Source organism: Tiliqua scincoides, chromosome 5 (assembly GCF_035046505.1).
Source record: "Tiliqua scincoides isolate rTilSci1 chromosome 5, rTilSci1.hap2, whole genome shotgun sequence".
NCBI classification, from domain to species: Eukaryota; Metazoa; Chordata; class Lepidosauria; order Squamata; family Scincidae; genus Tiliqua; species Tiliqua scincoides.
In genome coordinates, this window is record NC_089825.1 from 1272799 (window position 1) to 1293064 (window position 20266).

At 43.4% G+C, this 20266-nt stretch overlaps 1 protein-coding gene and 1 pseudogene across 13 annotated transcripts in view; one reads left to right on the forward strand and one right to left on the reverse strand.

Moving 5' to 3' along the window:
* Window positions 1-20266, reverse strand: part of OBSCN (obscurin, cytoskeletal calmodulin and titin-interacting RhoGEF) — a 210209-nt gene that overhangs the window by 140233 nt on the left and 49710 nt on the right. For 12 of the 13 annotated variants that reach the window (XM_066627017.1, XM_066627014.1, XM_066627011.1 and 9 more), the window contains 14 exons: window positions 19977-20089; window positions 18710-18863; window positions 17961-18122; window positions 17478-17582; window positions 16243-16509; window positions 15129-15398; window positions 13623-13889; window positions 12085-12354; window positions 10387-10653; window positions 8039-8308; window positions 7596-7862; window positions 5908-6174; window positions 2277-2543; window positions 723-989 (listed from right to left, as the gene is read on the reverse strand). In XM_066627017.1, coding sequence (XP_066483114.1) covers window positions 723-989; window positions 2277-2543; window positions 5908-6174; window positions 7596-7862; window positions 8039-8308; window positions 10387-10653; window positions 12085-12354; window positions 13623-13889; window positions 15129-15398; window positions 16243-16509; window positions 17478-17582; window positions 17961-18122; window positions 18710-18863; window positions 19977-20089 — 3213 coding nt within the window. The remainder of the gene's footprint in view (window positions 1-722; window positions 990-2276; window positions 2544-5907; window positions 6175-7595; window positions 7863-8038; window positions 8309-10386; window positions 10654-12084; window positions 12355-13622; window positions 13890-15128; window positions 15399-16242; window positions 16510-17477; window positions 17583-17960; window positions 18123-18709; window positions 18864-19976; window positions 20090-20266) is intronic. The other variant, XM_066627016.1, reaches the window with a different exon arrangement.
* LOC136654641 (5S ribosomal RNA) lies at window positions 9771-9890 on the forward strand (annotated as a pseudogene).

Genomic DNA, 20266 nt, shown 5'->3' on the forward strand with positions numbered 1-20266 from the left:
TTTTTTTTCTCTCCGACTCCCCCTCCTGATCCTATCCTCTCCCCCTCATTCTGGACCATTCCATGTTCCCAGTCTTCTTCCACTTGCCAAAGAGTCTACCCATTTTTGTCTAGGCTGTCCCATCTATCCTACCCTTCTGTAAGATCTGAGCAGCTCACCCTAATAGCAGCAGAAGTCTCTGCCCAGCCTATCTGTGACAGCCAGGTAGGCTGAGACAATACCTGCACTGAACCCTTCCCCGACCTTCCCACCAGCATTCCAGCAACGTGCTTCTGGAGCACCTGTGAAGATTGGTGCCTACTACTTTATGGCAGTCAGTGCCAGTGGCACTGAAACGACAGCCCAGGTAGGTTTGGGTCATTGGTGTATTACGATTATTTTTTAATGGTTACTGATTAGAAGGATGTTAATGATAGATGTTAAGATCTATCATGGTCTTAAAGCAGAAGGTCAGCAAAAGGCAAAGATACATAAACCACTTTATTTGATTGTCTCTGTAAACCACTTTGTGAATTTTTTTAAATTGAAAAGCGGTGTATAATATTCTTAATAATAATAAATGTAAACCAACATTGCAGAAAAACCTAAAGGAACTTTTGAGGAGCACTTCAATGTACTTCCGTATATTTGCTGCTAAACCACAACAAGCTAAAACTTTATCTAATAAGTACACAAAGGAAAGGAAAGAGACAATAAGATGATCACATCCTTGTTCACCCTACCATGGATTTTGATCTGAGCTGTGCTCTGCTGATCTCCAGCATTACAGGAATATCTCCCAGCATCTTCCGGCTCTGCATGGTGAATGACCAGTTGAGCCACACACCCTTCTTGCTTCATCTCATACTTCTCACTCGTTTGAAGAACAGCTGTCCCTTTCTTCCAGGCCACAGAAACATCAGGCTTGCTGAACACACACCGTAAGGTTACAGTGTCCCCCTCTTCCTTCTCCGTGTCCTTAAGTTCTTGTTTAATAAGGACTGGCACAGCTAAAATGCACACCCAGAGTGAATGGGAAAGGATGAAAAAAAAAACTGGATGCAAGCACATAGAGCCACACACAACAAAGATCCCATCTGCAAGATCAGAATGTTTTGTTGCTAGTTTTCCCTGCACATAGATAACTAGCATGACAGGGAGAATATTAGCCTACAGCCCTTCTCCCTGGCATTTAATTTTCTGTGGTTATTAAATTTATTGAAAATCTCTAGATTCTCCTTTTCAACAACTTCTGTGTGTAGGGAGGAGCATTCAATGCTGCGAGCCTCACTCTACTACACTATGAAGTGGGCCAACCCAGACCCTATCCCAGTAGTACTGAGGCCTACATTTCTCATTTATGTGAAACTCTTTCTGGACCTCATCATCAGTACCACCACCATAGATAACAAAAGCACGGTCTGAAAGGAGACAATGAAGCAACCAAACCAATGGTTTAACCCCCTGCCAGCTAAAACCACTTCTTAAAAAGAGATGTCTTTTTAAGTAGTGGTTCCCTTGAATTTACCAGTGGATCAGCAATTGTCCCTACTCACCCCAGTAGAGTATCACCTTCAGTAGCTGTTTCCTGCTGTTGCCTCTGTCTTTTTTAAGACGGGAGCCTCTTTGGGACCAGGAACCACTTACTAATTTTTCTATCAAGTAAACTGCTTTAGGGCGCAATCCTAACCAATTTTCCAGCGCTGAGGTAAGGGCAATGCAACTCCGAGGTAAGGGAACAAACATTGCCTTACCTTGAGGAGGCTTCCGTGACTGCTTCCCAACTGCAGGATGCAGCACATGCCCCACTGGCATAGCTATGCCAGTGCTGGAAAGTTGGTTAGGACTGCACCCTTCAGGACATTTCTGTGGAAGTGGAATATAAATAACGATAAAAGCTAAGCAGGTCTGGGTCTGGTTCATGCCTAGAAACATGATGTATGGTGCTTTGAGTTCCACCATGGCAGTAAAGTGGGATCAAGTGTCATCAACCAAGGTTAGTTTCCTGAGTGCCATGAGCCTGGGATTTCGTTTCACAAGCTCCATACTTCAGTACACGACAGCCAGGCCTTTTCAAGCACTGGTGAACAATAGGTTAAGACTTGCATGATTGAACATACAGCTGCACTGTGGGATGGAAAACAAACATAAATGACTGAACCAGCACGCATTCTATATATCCAGTGTGCTGCTGTACTGAGCAAATTTATGGGCAAATTATTCCTGTGAGGGTCTCCTAGGAAGTCCCGCTAATGGGATCCATAACTTGGCTTCACAAAACTAGAGGCTCTGCCTACCTGTCACTTTCACGTGCGCAGAAGTCTTTAGCTCGCCAGTGCTGCAAGTATATTCACCAGCATCAGAGGCGCTGGCATCCCGAATGACTAGTTCTGCCACTGTGCCACGCTGCTTGAACTCATACTTATCACCAGCTTGCAGAATGTCATTCCCCTTCATCCACTGCACTGGCAGGTCCGGTTTGCTAAGCTCACAGGAAAGTCGGACCTTGTTGCCTTCCTTAGCTTCACTGCTTTGGAGTTCCCGTTCAAAAAGAACTGGCAGGACTAAAACACAGAATTAAAGAAGATAAACAAACATGCAGAGGGTGCGTTCTTTGCTTCCCCCACAAGTTTATGCTTGTGGAGAATTAAAAGCAAAAGAATTCAGAGGGACAAATGTGAGAATGTAATTTATGAAACTAATCTACACCTGGTTGTCAGCATGGAAAAAGAAGGCCAAAATGCTAAAATAATAATAACCGGTCTACCAGTATGCCACATTTTAGGAACAAATCACAATTGGGTTCATCTGGATTGTGAGATTTACATTTTTCATCCACCATCATCTGATAAAAGTGAACCACTGCAATATATACTTAAGTCCTGAAAAAAAAATCCTATAAACAACAATACAGAACAGTAAAATCTTTCTTAATTGTCACTTTACTAAATGGAAAACTTGGTTACTGACATTTCCACCAGGCAGACAGGAAATAGAGGAGCAGGCTGTGGGGTCTCACACACTGGGGTGGCTCAAGAAGGCCTGGACAGCAGCAGCTGCTGGCTCCTGCCCCGGCAGCAGAGTGGGAGGTCAGTTCCAGGCATGGTTCTTTGGTTGGCAACCTTCAGTCTCGAAAGACTGCGGTATAAGCCTACAGCACCTGGTATTCTCAGGCAGTCTCCCATCCAAGTACTAACCAGGCCTGACCCTGCTTAGCTTCTAAGATCAGACAAGATCATGGCTGCCATCCATTCAGTACTGCTGCTGCTTTCCAGTGGGCCTAGCCCAGCAGCAGAACTGGCTAAAGATCCCAGACCACAGTGTGGTTCAAGGAGTAAAAGAACTGTTAACCACCATATCTGGTTAACCAGCAACCCCCATTCCCCATTGATGCTAATTAATAAAGCTTTTACTGTACTAAACTGACTTTTACACAGTAACATGATGATGGAAACACAAGATAAGACTCCAAATATATGCAGGTAGATGTCTACGTGGAGTTTGGTAGTACCAAGAAAAGGAAAAGAGCAGATGTAAGAGCAGACGACAGCAACTACATAGACATCCAATAATAATTTATACACTATTCATAGCCAGGGAGACAGACCAGGGACAGACTGCACTTGCTCCCGGTGTGGAAGGGATTGTCACTCCCGGATTGGCCTTTTCAGCCACACTAGACGCTGTGCCAGAACCACCTTTCAGAGCGCGATACCATAGTCTTTCGAGACTGAAGGTTGCCAATACAATTTCTGTTGAAGACTGCAGGAGTTGGCATGATGACAGTAGCTAAGGGAAGGGGGGAAGTTTCTAAGAACGTATCCTCAATGAGAAACAAATGGTTAGATTTACTGTTTTATGACTTCAAACCATTTTTCCAACTCCCTTCTAGCATAAGATTTCAAAAGAACACCACTTCTGAACTAGGCATTGTAACCAAGCCTAAACACCTTTCCCTTGTCTTTTCACAACCCTTTTCCCTACTCTTGCAAGATCACATATTAACATAAAAACGCATTATCTTTTTCTGTTACTTCATTACTCACAATTCTTGGATGTACTCTGCAGCTACTCCAGCTAGACATATGACAAAATATATCCTTCTCAGCACGGATCATCATGACCTACTCTTTCGTCATGGATTATTATCAGAATCAGCTTCTAGAAACTCTCTCAACCTTTTGCAGTTTCAGTGGAAGAAAACTATTCCAAATAAATCAAATTTGGTATCGGGTATTAAAAAGTTGAGAGACATGGGAGAAGCCTCTCTCAACAAAACCTCAGTGCATTGATCCCTCCCCCACCATTGTTAAGATGATCCAGAACAACAGATAAAAAGAAAATTAATCTTCATCAGGTATCTATAGGGCAGTAGTGTAGCTAGAGGGCATGCAAAGCACTAAGTTTTGCAGGGCGCCTCACCGCACCACGCAAGTAGTTCCCGTTTGGAGCCATTTTGGGCAGTGGGAGCAAAAAGGAGGCATATGCCTGAAATGGTCCAAAGGAGAGGGCAAGGGGTCGTTTGCATGGTGCAGTGAGGCGTCCTGCAAAACTTACTGCTTTGCACCCCCTCTAGCTATACTACTGCTATAGGTAATAACATTGGTGACAATCCTTTTTATGTGAAAGGCAACATCCTGTGTGTATCAGCTGTGGACCACAAAGATTTTCTCCAGCCATATGGAGCTACAAGTAGTATTTTTCAGAGACATACATAAGCTGATAGAAGGAATCTATTTGCAATATGTGAGAGGTGGAATTAACCTTCATAGCAATTGCCCTGAGTTATGACTATAGTTCTTCTGGAGCACATTTCAGTTGCAAGGGACACATTCAGTTAATTTCACACTTTGCCATATTCTTTGATGTTAAAGATAAATGATCTTTAAATAAATGATAAATGATATTTACGGTAATTATCAATAGGGGTTCAATAGATGCTGCTGCTCTATGTCGAGGAAATTATTCACTTGAATACTGTAAACTCTTATTTTATCAAGTTTGTCACTATTCTGGAAAAAGGAACATGGGCACCAGCATACAAGAACACACAAGGCAGCAGGAGGAAGTCTTAGTTACTAGCCCAGTTTAAAGAGAAGATTTTGCAATGTAATCTCATACATGAGTAAGTCCCTGTTGAAAATAAAAGCCTCTAGTGCAGCTTAATGAAGTTAAATATATTTCCATGCTCACTGATAAATGAATTAATAATTAATATGATGCAAACTTAATTACTCATAACCAAAGACCATCATAATCCAAAAATGAATAAAACCCAACATCCACTAGATACAAGAATTAACAAACAAATATGCTTTTGCTGATTTCAATACCTCATCTGTAGGCTAAATGAACAGCCTAATTCCCCTGTTCCTGTATATATTTTTCAAGAAGAATTTTAAAAAACTCAGGTATGTTCCTGAGATGTTAAGTACCAAATAAGATTCCAAAAGGCACGTCATTGTTTTTTATATATCAAGCTCAAATTTTTGTAGCTGCCAGAGCCCATACTGCAACACTCAACTTAGTAAACAAATTGTTACCTGCAAGAAGAATACGTAACTGCTCTAGATGTGTCCTGTTAGTGAGGAACTGTAAAATACTAGTAAGAAATCTGGAATAAATCATTATAAAAATGACATGTAATAAACACCGTGTGTTACATCTTTGGCAATATGGACTTATTACCAAACAACTGGTTTAATTAGTCAAGAGAGGTAACAAACAGCCCAAGTTCCTGAAGTGGACCCATCCTGTTTTATAAGTGACCAACATAAGCATAAGAACCACTCCAGCATTCTGGTGCCCTTATACTGTTATTTTGGAAAATCCTAAGTCTAGAACTAAAGTGGGGTGTGTGTGTGCGCCTCCATACTAGTTTACTAACCTGTCTCTCTTGCAATGAGATAAACTGTACAAAATTCATACCTTGTACAATCAGCTTGGCACTTGACTGGGTATCACCAATGTCACAAGTGTAGATGTCACTGTCATTCTCCATTAAGTCGTTCACTGTGAGTTGCAGAACATTCCCCTTCTGGCTCATCTCATATTTCTTGCTTGCCTTAAGATCAGCAATTCCTTTCCTCCATGTCACAGCAGAAGCTGGCTTTTTGGTTTCACAGGTAAAAACTGCTTTTTTATTTTCTTCTATTTTTAGGTCTGAAAGGTCTTTGATGAAGCAATTTCCTGCTTCTGTAAAAAAATTGGAATAAAGCAACATCTCACACCCTCATCACATGTAGGAAGGCTGATAACTAGTTCTGGTTAAGGGTTCCAAGGCAAGAAGGAAGGTGGCTGTGTGACTTGCTCACACTTCTCAAAGGGCAAGTATCTGGCACTATACTTGACACTATACATCCCCTGGCACAATCTGGCACAGTTTCACTGTGGACATGGGATAACTCTTCACCATAATCTGTTTGGACAATTATTGGAGGTCAGTTGCAAAGAATCGAGGAAATGTCAACAACGGCCCTCCTGCTAAGCTGTTGGTGGAGTTCAAAACTCAGTGAGCCTCTATTCAGCATGACAGTAGCAAGAAACAGTTCCATGAAGAAGGGTTCCCTTTATGCAAGATAAAACATTTATGTCTCAAAAACTATGTTGCCATGCCTGGCAGTGTCAAACTGTACTAGAATTCACCTCCCTTTCCTCCATGGTCTTCATGTCTCTTTTTGTGTTGATAAGTTCTTCTTCCTCTCCTCTGACACATGCCATTTTCTCTCCATTTGTTTGTTACTCCTGCAAATCATATTCCTTCTTAGTGACCACTCCCTCACCCAGCATCCCTCCTTTTGGCAGCTGACCTTACCCCTTCCTTCATGCATTCACCCACATCTACACCTTTCAGTCCTTGTTCTCCTCATTTCTGTTTTGGAAACCGATAGCTTGGCTCAAGTTGCTGCTGTAATGTTCAGTGCGGTCAATCATAGTATATACAAACTACTTTATACTACGCACTTTAATTCTAACATGCAAACTGAAATGTGACATGGATTTGCAGAAACAAAATTTGTGTTTTTCCATGGAAAAGCGCTAGCTAGAGCAGTGATTTTCAACCAGTGTGCCACGGCACATTGGTTGGCCATGAATGGTCACAGGTGTGCCATGGGAGTTTGTGGGAGGGTGATTTGCTAGTAGAGCCATAGGGGGATGTGACACCGCCACCAGTAGCATGGTGTGCCTTGTCAAATGTTCTTATGTGTGCCTTGACAATTTTAGCATTTTATCAGTGTGCCATGAGATGAAAAAGATTGAAAATCACTGAGCTAGAGCATCACATTAAATGAAACAAAAGGAATGTTGAGCAAACCATGTAAATATTGGTTGAATTGTTTTCTTATTAAGAAATTGTTTTATTACGAGAAAAAGACAGAGTGCAGGATAATCTAGACTGAATCTAGAAATAATCTAGACTGAATGTACAGGAAAGTCTAAATAAATAATGGAAATGTTTAGAGCCTAACAGCTGGTTAAAGTGTCCCCTATTAAGAAGTCCCTTTTTGTGAAAGACTATGAGGTAGAACCAAGCTGTACTGCAAGACACTTTCTTCCAGAATGGCAAAGATATCAGCCTGTCCACCAGACCCAATCATGCTGATACCACCACTGACCTTCCACAGTAAGTGTTGCTTTCGTTTTAGAGGTTTCTGTTTCACAAGTATATTCCCCACTATCCTTGACTGTGGCATCGTGGATTATCAATACAGCCCGATTTCCTTCCTGGCGCAAATCATATTTTTGGCTCCGCCGAATCTCTTTGCCGTCTTTCCGCCACTTCATGCCACTGTCCCACTTGGACAAGTCACAGCTCAGGCTAACCTCCTGGCCCACAGACGTTGTCTTGTCCTCCAGTGCCCTTGTAAATTCTGCTGGTTTCTCTGAGAGCAAAAAAGCAAAAGAATCCTTTTGTTCAAAAAATGATCTCTCTCTCTCTCTCTTTGGCATTCTTTAAATTTGCTGGAACATAAAACATTTTATGGCACCAGAGGATTTAATGGGCACGTACTGACCAACATTCTCCCATCACTCGTTGCAAGCATTCTCCTTCACATACCTTTCACAACAAGAGAAGCTTTGGAGTTTAAGTCACGGAGAGAGAAAACCACTTCTCCAGTATCAGAGATCAGGGCTTTTTTTATATTGAGGGTATACTTCCGCCCTTTACTGAAGGCTCTAAATCGCCCATCATGGCTCACTTCTGATCCATTGACCAGCCACCTGCAATCTTCAACACTTTCATGGGAGAGAATGCATTCAAAGCTACAGCTTTCCCCTTCCAGGACTTCAGTGCTCTTCAGGCGTTTTGTGATGCCAATGTTCAGCTCTAGGAAGGAAGGAGAAGGTGGCTGAAAGGATTTTCAGAGATAAAACATTTGGCACAGTAATCCTCAGAGAAATATGGAAGCAGAAGCAAGCCATCTCTGTGCAATGCTGACACCCACAGGGCATATTTCACACACAAAGCTTAAGCAATTCTGGCTGCGATGGGTTTTGTAACTCAAAGATAAAATCTGCATTGGAGAGAATACTGATTGGGATAATGAATTCCTCCTCCACAGTGCTCTGATTGCCAATTTGCTTCTGGGACCAACTGAAAGTGCTGGTCTGAAGCCAAGACACTGCCTCTCTTTCCATATAAGCCTGTTCAGGTCCTGGTTCAACAACGGCAGACTTGCTGATTGCCCCACCTCCACTTGAAGTACAATAGATGAAGAAATGAGACAAGGTCTTTTCAAGCCCTGTTTGTCTACAGTATTTTCTTGACTTTTCAAGAAAGTGCTTTGCTAAGTTATCTACATCACTGCAAAGTTGAGCATAGAGCAATTCATTTGTATGGTTGGCTGTCTTAGGGCACAATCCTAACCAGGTCTACTCAGAAGTAAGTCCTATTTTGCCTGATCTTGTCTGATCTTGGAAGCTAAGCAGGGTCAGGCCTGGTTAGTACTTGGATGGAAGACCACCTAGGAATACCGGGTGCTGTAGGGTTATACCATAGTCTTTTGAGACTGAAGGTTGCCAACCACTCTCAGGAAAGTGTGGTTAGGCTTGCAGCCTTAGAGCCCAGTCGTATCCAGCGTTCCAGCACAGGCACAATACACCCCCAGGGTAAGAGAACAAATGTTCCCTTACCTTGAGGAGGCCTCCATGACTGCCTCCCCACCAAAGGATGTAGCACACACCCCATTGACACGGCTGCACCAGCACTAGAAAATTGGATAGGATTGGGCCCTTATTTTGCCTTGTCTTTTCTGATTAATAGTTTGACAGAAAGGCAGGGCAAAAGCATTTTCATGATGACTGTATTTTTGGTGTTTGTAAGACATGGCAAGGTAAGAAGACTGCGATAGAAGAATCTGGGGGAGATGAGGACAAAAATAAAGACAGAGACGGTTGAAGAGGGACACCAACAGAGGGAGAAGAAAGAAGGTTGGGGCAGAGGCAGCTCCTAGGGTGTGAATAACTGAGCTTCAGGTTTAGGGTAGCATCAGGGAACCCTGGGGCACTGGCTAGATGAACGTTCGCTAGTCATATTTGCTGCCTTTGAGACAAAGAAGCAGAAAGGCACATGCTCTGTTAAAAGGGTTACAATTACTGTATGGTGGATCCCAGTTACAAGAAACAGAAAAATCAATTCCATGGACAATGCTGGGAATGAACCTGCGTTCATTTGGAATGTGAAAAGCAGGAGCAGGACATGTCTATCATAGTACCAGTCTGGTATGTTTGCACTGTAGGAAGAGAACAGCTGAGACAAAGAACAATTGATTTGAAAGTCACATCTCCCTCTCCACTGACATACTCGAGCTGCACGTGCCTAATCCCGTCTGATCTTGGAAGCTAAGCAGGGTCAGGCCTGGTTAGTATTTGGATGGGAGACCGCTTGGGAATACCGGGTGCTGTAGGCTTATACCATAGTCTTTCGAGACTGAAGGTTGCCAGCCATCTCCCTGTACTGAACACTACCTCCCGATCTTGTCTGACCTCGGAAGCTAAGCAGGGTCAGGCCTGGTTAGTACTTGGATGGGAGACCACCTGGGAATACCGGGTGCTGTAGGCTTATACCATGATCTCGGAAGCTAAGCAGGGTCAGGCCTGGTTAGTACTTGGATGGGAGACCACCTGGGAATACCGGGTGCTGTAGGCTTATACCATGATCTCGGAAGCTAAGCAGGGTCAGGCCTGGTTAGTACTTGGATGGGAGACCGCTTGGGAATACCGGGTGCTGTAGGCTTATACCATAGTCTTTCGAGACTGAAGGTTGCCAACCACCACTCGAGCACATTATTTGTTTCTGTCTTTGGTTTGCAGCATAACAGTAAGTAGCTCAGTGGAGGAATGGGGTGGGGTGTTCATCACCCTGTAGTGGTCATGATCTGGATTCTACATTTCAGGAGTTCCTACCTTGAATGCTGACTTTAGATTTGGCAACCTCTGTACCCAGATCACACATATACAAGCCAGCATCGCTCTTGTTCAGGTCATGAATGACGAGCCCCAGTGTCTTCCCAGCCTGCAGCATCTCATACTTGTCTCCTGGGGTGAGCTCCTTGCCCTCCTTCTTCCAGATGGGCTTGACCTTCGGCTTGGAGACCTCACACTCCAGGGTGACCGAGCCACGTTCCTCACCGACAACATCATCCAGGGACTTCATGAAGACGGCAGGTTTTTCTGAAGAAAATTTCAATGGGGAGATGAGAAACTGTTTAAACTTGCTGAAATGCTTCAACTAATTAAAAATATATCTCAGATTACTAATGGTCAAACCCTCACACAGTTTTCTGTGTTCTTCCTATGCCTGCAGGATTTCCACAAAAGAAGAGGAATTTGTACTTTTTGTGCCTGAAACTTCACAATCTCACCTTCATCTGCCTTTTTCTTAAACAAGTTTCTACACTTATGCCTAAAAACATGGATGAGTCAGCTCTGCATACAGCTTGGAAATTCCTGGCTTTAAGGACCAAACTAAATGTCTATTTGAAGGTTCTTTTCCTTTTCTTTTTAACCCAAAAAGAGCCAGAGGTGAGAAGATCCAGAGGGTGGGGGATTAATTCTTTTCTGTTGCACTGTTTTCATGCTGAAATCCCCACACACCCAAAGCTTAGATTTGCTGGAAATGACAAATAGCAATTGCAGAATGGCAATATGCCCGATCTCATCTGATCTCAGAAGCTAAGCAGGGTCAGGCCTGGTTAGTACTTGGATGGGAGACCGCCTGGGAATACTGGGTGCTGTCGGCTTATACCATAGTCTTTCGAGACTGAAGGTTGCCAACCAATTTAGGGTGGGAAAACTGCCAAGGAGAGTCTATCCTCCTTGCAGTCCTGATCCAGATGGCACTACCCTCTGTTGGAGTTGGTACAACTCCGTCTGCTTCCAAGAGGTGGCAGGATACTATGCATTGAAAGGGTTAAGTGATGACCCAGTGACACAACACTTTACCTGTCCCTTTTTGGATGACCTATGTGGGGGTGTGGCCCAGACCCTATATAACCTTCCCTTCCTCCGGGCACGTCCCTTCTTTTTTTTCTTCCTTTTTCCTCGCTGACCACTGACCCTTTGAGATGTCGCGCAGCAGGGCTCTGCTGGCGACGCCATCTTGACCGCATGGCACACGCAGAACGAGGCAGCTTTACGGCCTTGTTGTCTATTGAGTTTAGTGTACCTCTGAACATATTCAGATGCTGTAACCACATGCTTCTATGGAACCATGAGTAAATGAATCTCCTTTGAAACTTCAACCAGCCATTGTTGTCTGTCTTTATTGATTAGCAGTCAGCCGGGTGTGGGAGGCTCCCTGGGTTGATTCCCAGCAAGAGGGGGGGTCTGCTGCTGAAGGTACTCTGCTTCCCCCCCTAAAGGAGAAAACCAGTCTCAGCAAATTCCTCCAACACCCTCCCCAAATGTTTTCACATTAAAAGAAAGGGGATATATGTTCAAAGAAGCATTACTGATGTCACATCTCATTTAGGTTCAAAGTCTCAGTCTGAAAAATCAGAGTAACAGCCCTTCTCCAAAGCAGTAAAGGCAGTGAGGATCACAAGCCACTGGGGGAAATAGGAGGTGGCAGAAAACGTCCTGAGGTTAAGGAGGAGACCTCACCTTTCACCTTCAGGCGAGCATTCTCAGAGACCTTCTTCTGCACCTTGACAGTCACTGTTCCTCCATCTTCTGGCATTACGTGGTCCAGTGTCAGGCTGTGGCACTTGCCCACCTTCTTGATCTCATTGAAGTTGTTGGAGAAGAGATGTGTGTCATTGAGGAACCATTCCACATCCTCAATGTCCTCGGAGAGCTCACAGGAGAAGACAACTCTGCTCTCCTCTTCAACCTCCACATCTTGCAGGTGTTTCGTTATCTCCACTTTGCGTTCTAATGGGGGGGAGGCACAGAATGAGGCTCCCCAGCACAAGACATTATCCCCCAGTTCTATAAAACCAGCACATTGCAAACTTCTCAAGCCTTATGGTACAGTCCTTTTCTATATGCAAACCAGGTTTCCATATGAACAAGTAATTCATTCAGACACTGGCATAGCTAGAAGGGGTGCAAAGCACTAAGTTTTTCAAGGAGCCTCACTGCTACACAACTGCTTTCAGATAACCTATAGACTGCAAGTGACAAGGCATTAAGACAAAGGCTCTTCTACAGTGTCTCTTCTTCAGTCACCCTCTTCTCCTGTTGCCACCTATACAGTCATACCAAAATATCTCCTTTCCTACCCACAACCAATAACTCAAACTCATTCCACATTCATCGTAGAAGACAACCCCCCTCCCCAAAACATCCTCCCCTCCCAACACATGCAGTGCTGTGATTTGCCATGGACTCTTGCTGAGACTTAGAGAAAGATCAGCTGAGAGAGCCTTTTTCAATACACTTGCTGGCTAAATGGAGCATACACGTGTGCAATAAAAAAAGAGCACTCTATCATATTTATTGATTCATTCTTCCACCAAAAAGATGGATTCAGGTGGCATATTTATTAAACTTAAAGATGGCTTCTCCACCAAAGTGTCCAAAGTGATTTGCTAAATAAAATACAACAACAAAGCAATCCAAAACAAAGAGAAAAGACTGTGAAACCAAGCCAAACAATAATACAACCTAAAAAACAAGTCCAGCTTGGTCTTTCTCCCTGTTTTATCCTCCATCCACCCTCTGGAATTAGTTAGGCTAGTTAGTATGAGTAGCCAGTGTCCCTCAAAGAGCTGTGTTGGTGAAGGGGAATTGAACCCAAGTCTCACCATTCCCAAGTCCAACATTCCACCCACCATAACACCCGGGTTGAGGGAAAGCAGTCCACATAGCCCACTCACTTTCTGCCATCCTTTCATGGTCAACTAGAATCTGGTTGACCTTCGGCCCTTGCTAGAGGAACATCCACCCAACACTAAATTCTGAACAACTCTGACATATTCCATCACTTGCCTGGTATACTTGCTTGATAAATGAAAAAAAAAATGATATTGTATTATTAATTTTAAAATGAAAAAAATCAAGCACTGATTTAACTTGGGAATTGAGACCATTCACTTAATTTCTATTTTCATGCCAACTGTACACATGAAAAAGGCGCATTTCTCCTCCTGTCTGCATGCAAAAGAAAGTTGACAGAGTCAAAAGTCTCCTCCACATACCCATCACAGACAGTGTGGCTTTGGTCTCGGCATTCCCAGCTTTGCATTTGTAGACACCGGAATCTCCAACAGTGAGCCTCATGATTTTAAGTTCAGACGTGTTTTTCTCTGTCGTGAGTTTGAATTTCTCTGAGGGCTCGATGAGGGTGTGGTCTTTGTACCATTTGACAACCTTTGGCGAAGGCTTGAAGTCACAGGAAAGAACGACTGAGTGGGTTTCCTCAGCTACCTTGTTTTCTAGCTGCCTGGTAATGGTCACTTCAAGATCTACAAGGAGAAGGACAGGAGTCATCAGGAACAAAACTGTGGTATTGGATTTTAGATTTAGGAAAATGAGGCACATGTTTTGATACCAAAAAGACAAGGAGCCTCCCCGTTCCCTGCCCATTTCTGAAGGGTGATTCTCAGCAGCAGTAGCATAGCTAAGGGGGTACAGGAGTAGCAACTGCACCAGGCAACAAGCTTGAGGGCTGCAACAAGCTGAGCTTAACACTTGTGGCCAAAATTGTGAAAACCTTGGTATGTACAAGTAATACCATTGTATTATATATCATTGGAAAGGTAATTTAATGTAGAGTGCAATTAAATAAACTGCATTGGAATATCTGTTTTCTATCAAAAATTATGGCTGATTTACCAGAAAATGAAAACATAACTGTCTTATGGAACAAAAAATGGATTTTTCTTAACTCAGAACTGACCAATGGGACTGATTGTTCTGAGAGCCAACGAGGTGTTATTATGATACAGCAGGGAACCAATAAGGTGCTAATATGAGTCAACTCTCATTTCCATGTATCATAATACAGTCACCCTTGCTAACTGGGTAAAGAGGCACTTTTTCAAGTGGTGCTCCTCTTATATTTAGCAGATACCCAAGCACAGTGTCTCTAACCAATACAGAGCACATTTTTAATTAATTAATTAATTAATTAATTAATTAATTAATTAATTAATTAATTAATTAATTAATTAATTAATTAATTAAATTTGACTTCGTCATGAGGGGGCTACAAAATCTTCTTTGATCTTGGATAGCAGATGCCTTAAGCTACACCACTGCTCAGCAGCTTGCCCACTGGATCCACTACTGAAGGGCAGGAAATTCTACCTTGTCAACCCTGATCTAGTCAAATCAAATGCGTGCTTAGTCACATAACTAGACGAGATGGTCTGCCTTGCTTCTATTTCCCTCCCCCATCTCTTGTCTTCCTTCCGTCACATTGTAGATTGTAAGGTCCTTGGGGCAGAGACCTCTTTTGCCTTGTAAAGAGTTATGTACACTGATGACGCAGTACAAATTAATAGCCCTCTCCCCCCTCACTCCCACTCTACTTGCACGAACACCCTTTCTGTGCAGGGCACATCCTCCAAGAAGACATGCCATTTCTAGTACAATCTCAAGAAAGCTTGCCTCTCCTCATTCTCGGGGCATGGAATGCTCTCATTAACACCAGTCCCTAAATGCTGTTTTATTTGTAAGTTTTGAGAAAACAGCAAACACACCTTTTACTACAAGGTTTGCCGAGGACTTCGCTTTGCCAATTGCAAACTGAATGGTTCCTGTCATGTCCACATCAGTCCTCCTCAGGATCAGGCGGTGAATCCTCCTCTCTTGTTCCATCACAATATCTTTGCTGGCCTGCAGGAGCTCTCCCCGAAGAGACCACTTGGGGGGCTTGACTGAGTCAATGGAGATCTCACACTCAAACCTGGCCTCTGCTGGTTCCACCACTTCCACATCCCTCAGCTCCTTCACAATATTAATGGATTGCTCTGAGGATAAATACCAGAAAAAGCAACAGAGAAAATTTAATGGCCAAACTGCCTTGATGCAGTGACAGCTGCTGCCTGGGGACCTGTCAAGTAGCCCATCCCCGGCCAGCCTTGGGAGCTGCAGGGCCCCATGCAAAACATTTTTACAGGTGCTTCACTCGCTGCCCCAGCTGTGGGGCCCAACTGGGCTCAACCTGCCAAGGCTGGCCCTGCTCAGAGGGAGGGAGGGAGGAAGACAGACCTGGGCTGAATGGCTCAGTTAGTATCAAAGTGGGAGGAAACAGAAATTGACAGCCCATAGATGAGAGCAAGCCTGCAAAGCATTTGATCTTTCTGGCAGCCATACCAAATTTTAATCAAAGGGGGGTAAAAATTTTGCTCACAGCTCCACAGCCCCTTGCACAGAAAAATACCAATAACTAGTCCAAACTTTGCTGATAGCCAAATCCCAGTTTGCCCAGGTGGGATCAAAAGCAGGTCTTTCAAGAGATGGTTTGTATCCAGCAATGGTGTGGATTCACTACAAAGCTACTGTAAGAAACTGAACAAATTTATGCAAAATAAGTAAGCATGCTTAAATATTAATTAGCCTAGTTGATTTCACAGACACAATCCGGATTGTGGTGGGTGGAATGGAATAGAGAGTATGAGGAGATTTCTGGTTTCTAAATCAAGAGGTTATGCCAGTGCTTGCCTTGGTGATATGAACTGGCCACTATGTCAATAGCCCTCTTGGTTTCAAATGTCCCCATCCCAAAACATTCAGATCAATTAACTCCTCCTCTATATCATGGGGTCTGTGTATACACTCTAAGCAAGACATGCTGAAGAAGTGGGGCAGTACCTTCAACATAGAACTGAGCGCTGCTTTTGTCATCAATAGCATCGCAGGTGTAGATGTCCTCGTCAGCAAATTCGGTGTCATTGATGATGAGTTTTCTGTAGAGCCCGTCACTCACAAGCTCGTACTTCTGGCTGGGATGAATCTGCTGCTTGTTCTTGTACCATGTGACCTCAGCATTGGCACGAGATACTTGGCACTCCAGAAAGCCCCGGTGTTTCTCAATGGCAATCTTAACCCGGAGAGGTTTAATAATCTTTACTGGCAGTTCTAAAGGAGGAAGTCAAATAACAATTAATAATCATCAGTTAATAAGTGGAAAGCAAAACAGAAACAACACTACACTTTTTAGTCAGGTGTTTCAGCTTCTGCCTTGCCTCCTCGATGTTTCTGAGAAGCCCACCACCCTCTATACCTGTCAAACTGTCATCATGGCTTTGTTTTAATCTAAACTGCATGTCTTCAGCAAGCGACCCCCTCTCAGTCCCAGCTCCCCAGCTGCAATAGCCAATGCATGTTTACTCAAAATTAAGTTCCACTGTACTTACAAGTACAGTTCTGTAAGTTCTTTAGAGCTTTCTCCCAAGTAAGTGTGCATAAGAGTGCAGTCCTACTGACCTTTCAGGGTTGTTGTGGAAGATTTACATTGAGAATGCATGCAATGTATTATCTTCTAATTCAGGTGGGACCAAACCTGGACTTGGACTTCTTAATAAGTTGAACATAAGAAACTGCTTTTTGTGGAGTCAGAGTATTATGGGTCCATCTAACTCAGTACAGCCCAGGTTGAGTGGCAGCACCTCTCCAAGGTTTCAGACAGGGCTCTTTCCCAGTCAAATCTGGTGATTCTGACAAATATTGAATTTGGGACCTTTAGCATGCAAAACATGAACTCAGCCACTGAGAGAGCATATTGAGTTCATGTCCTTTCTTAGGGCAGCTCCCCCCAGCCCTGTTTTCAAATCTGTCCTGTTCAGTCTTTTAATGCAACAAAATTGGCATATATATACTAGTTGCAGGGCCTTCTCGGAAGTTGCCCCAACAATGTAGCAGTTTGTCCCATCACAGGCTACTTTTTCACAGAAACAAAAAATGAAATATTAAAACAAAACCTAACCTTGAATTCAGTGATGTCAAATTAAATGATCAGGAATTTCCAATTCTGGGAGTTCACAGAATTGTTAAACTTTGGATACACTATTAAGTCGCACACCACACACTAACGATAGCCTAATTACCTTTTACTTTAAGTTTTGCTCGAGATTCTGCTGTTTCTGCCACAAATTTGATCTCTGCAGAATCCTGCACCTCCACACTTTTGTAAACGAGTGCATGGTTCTTTCCTGTAATGAGAAACACACTCTCCTAGTAAGAGAAAACCATTCCACTCACATTAAGCAGAACTGTGCCCTGATTTAAGAATAGCACAGGGAGTCTCAAAAAATGCACACAACATTTGAATGAGCTCTGATTCATACGTTCTTCATCATAGAAAACCTGCAACACTCGAATACTAAGGGAAGCAATTGAAGAGATGTGTGGAACCATCCCAGCACATGCATTGGTGGATGTCTGCAGATCCCTTAGTCAATGGTGTCAGCCATGTATGGAGGCCAATGGAACATTTCAAGCACTTGCCTAATTAACGCTCTAACCACCTGTCCCATTCACAGCACACAAAAAAATTCCAGCAAGTTACCAACTGGCTGCTCCTTCCGTACCTTCTTGACGTATCTTAATGTTGTCTCCAGATCGGATTTTGTTTTGGTTACTGTACCACTGAGTCTGGACATCATCGTGTGAGATCTCACAGAGGAATGAAGCACTTTCTTTTTCACTCACTTCCACATCTTCCAGCGGCTTGACAATCTTGATATCTCGAGCTAAGGAATCACAGAGGGGTGCTTATTGTAGAATATTTGTTCCTTCTGTGTCACTTGCACCCAGCCTAAATATATTCCTTTACCTGCCATTCTGCTCTAAGATACCTGTTACGAGTATCTTGACTCGTATATTGATTAGTACCAAGAGGAAGGTGAGAACCCTGATCTCATATATACCGCTGCACCCAGGTCCCACAGGCAAAACCAAGCCCATCAGCGTAAGGAGAATAGCACTGGTTATACGGGGCATGGGAAAAGGATCAACCTATCCCCAACTCAGTGTTGTGACTCCAAATCCAATCCCCCACACCTGCATTTAACAAAGGGGGGGGGAAGTCAGGAGGTCTGATTAAGAATTCCCCATGTCATGTGCAGCTCAGTCCTCAGAGTTGTAGACAAGAGGCCAGTTGGACATATGTATATACAACACTTCTCTCATCTCTTGATGACTCTCAAGAAAAACAGACTCTGCCCAAAAGTACAGTGTTTGCAGTGAGATTAAGGGATGTGAAAAGTCTGCCTTTATTCAATCCTGCAAGGGTGCAACTTGATTCTACAGATATTGGGTTATTCCCACTGAAACGTACCATAGACTTCCAAGGCAGCTGTGCTCTTGTTATCACCGGCATCACACGTGTATTTTCCTTGGTCCTCATATTCACACTTCTGAATGGTCAGGCTTCTTTTAGTTCCCCGGGCAATTATTCCCACTTTCTTACTTGGTCTTACTACAACTCCATCCTAGAAGAAAGAGTCCCAAGTGGGATTTATCATCACAGGTTCTTAACCATTTCCACAAGCTGCTTGCTCACATGTTTCAGTCTTGCTAAATTTGGTATAGAACAAGTAAGTGCTGTTGCTGTTTTAAGGCACCATCATCTAATACAAAACTCTGCACAAACAGGATATAATTAAAATGTATGTCCAAACCCACTGGAGATTTTGTCTGCATGGACAGCATTTTTCACAACTTAACCACAGACACTGGATTCTTGAAAAGGATGCTTCTGCTTTTGAAGAGCCAATGTTTTTTTGCTTTTGAAGACACAAGCAGGGGTGGCCCCTCCATGAGGCGAGGTGATATGGGTTGCAATAGCAATGGATTGCAGGGTTGATGGATTTGGGATGCCCTCCACCCTGAGTCTGCCACTTCTGCCACCTCCCTCCAACCCACTGCAGACACAAGTTTCACATGTCTGCTTTCTGTATCGACAGCAAGCAGAAAGTGACTCATCCTTACCAAAGCTCCTCACATGATTTCTTCAAATACTGAAATGCAGGATTTTTGGTTTTATTTGCAGGCATCAAGTGAAGGGAACCAATGTTGTCTCAATCTAGCTCTATTATCTAGCTTCAATCTATTATCTACCCTCAATCTAGCTCTAATTATTATCTTCCCTACAACAGAAAACTGGACTGTCATCTATCTATCTATTTGCAGTCACTGGCTGATGTCATCAAATGTTCACAAGCATTCCAACCACTTGTGGGGGATGTGCCCACCATAGAACCTTGACAAACAGCGCAACTTCTGTGATTAAAAGTTTAAGGTTTTCTGGTTGGGAAAACAGCTCCCGGGGAATATAAGACTTAATAAGCCATTAGCAGGAGCAGGGAGGAGTAGGGAAGGGAGGGTGCAGGTTGGAAACCTTAGTTGTAAGTAGCTCAAAACACTGGAGGACAAGGAATTCAGGGGCAGCATTGCTGAAGAAACTGGAGAAGAATGGAAAGCAAGGACATGAAAATGGAGAACAAACTTTCCTTCATCTTCTGCAGCTGTTAAAGGGGTTTCTGTGATTAAATCACCCCAAATTCCTTGGGTAGGAAAAGTCACCTGACACATAAATTCAGTACCTTCAGCCACTTCACATCTGCATTAGGCCTGGAAAGTTCACACTCAAAGGTGACATCATCCTTGTTCTGAACTTTCGTGTCGACCAAAGGTTGGATTATTTTCACTGGCCGTTCTGCCAAGGGGAAAAACCAACATTAAAACAAAATCTGTGTGTGTCAGAGATCAAGCTGGACAGGATTTAGAGTGCAGGTGTCTGACAAACAGGCCCAGATACATAGAGAAATGTCATCTGAGGGGTCAAAACATGGTGTGGTTTTGGGACTAGCACCATCACGTCACTACAGGGAGT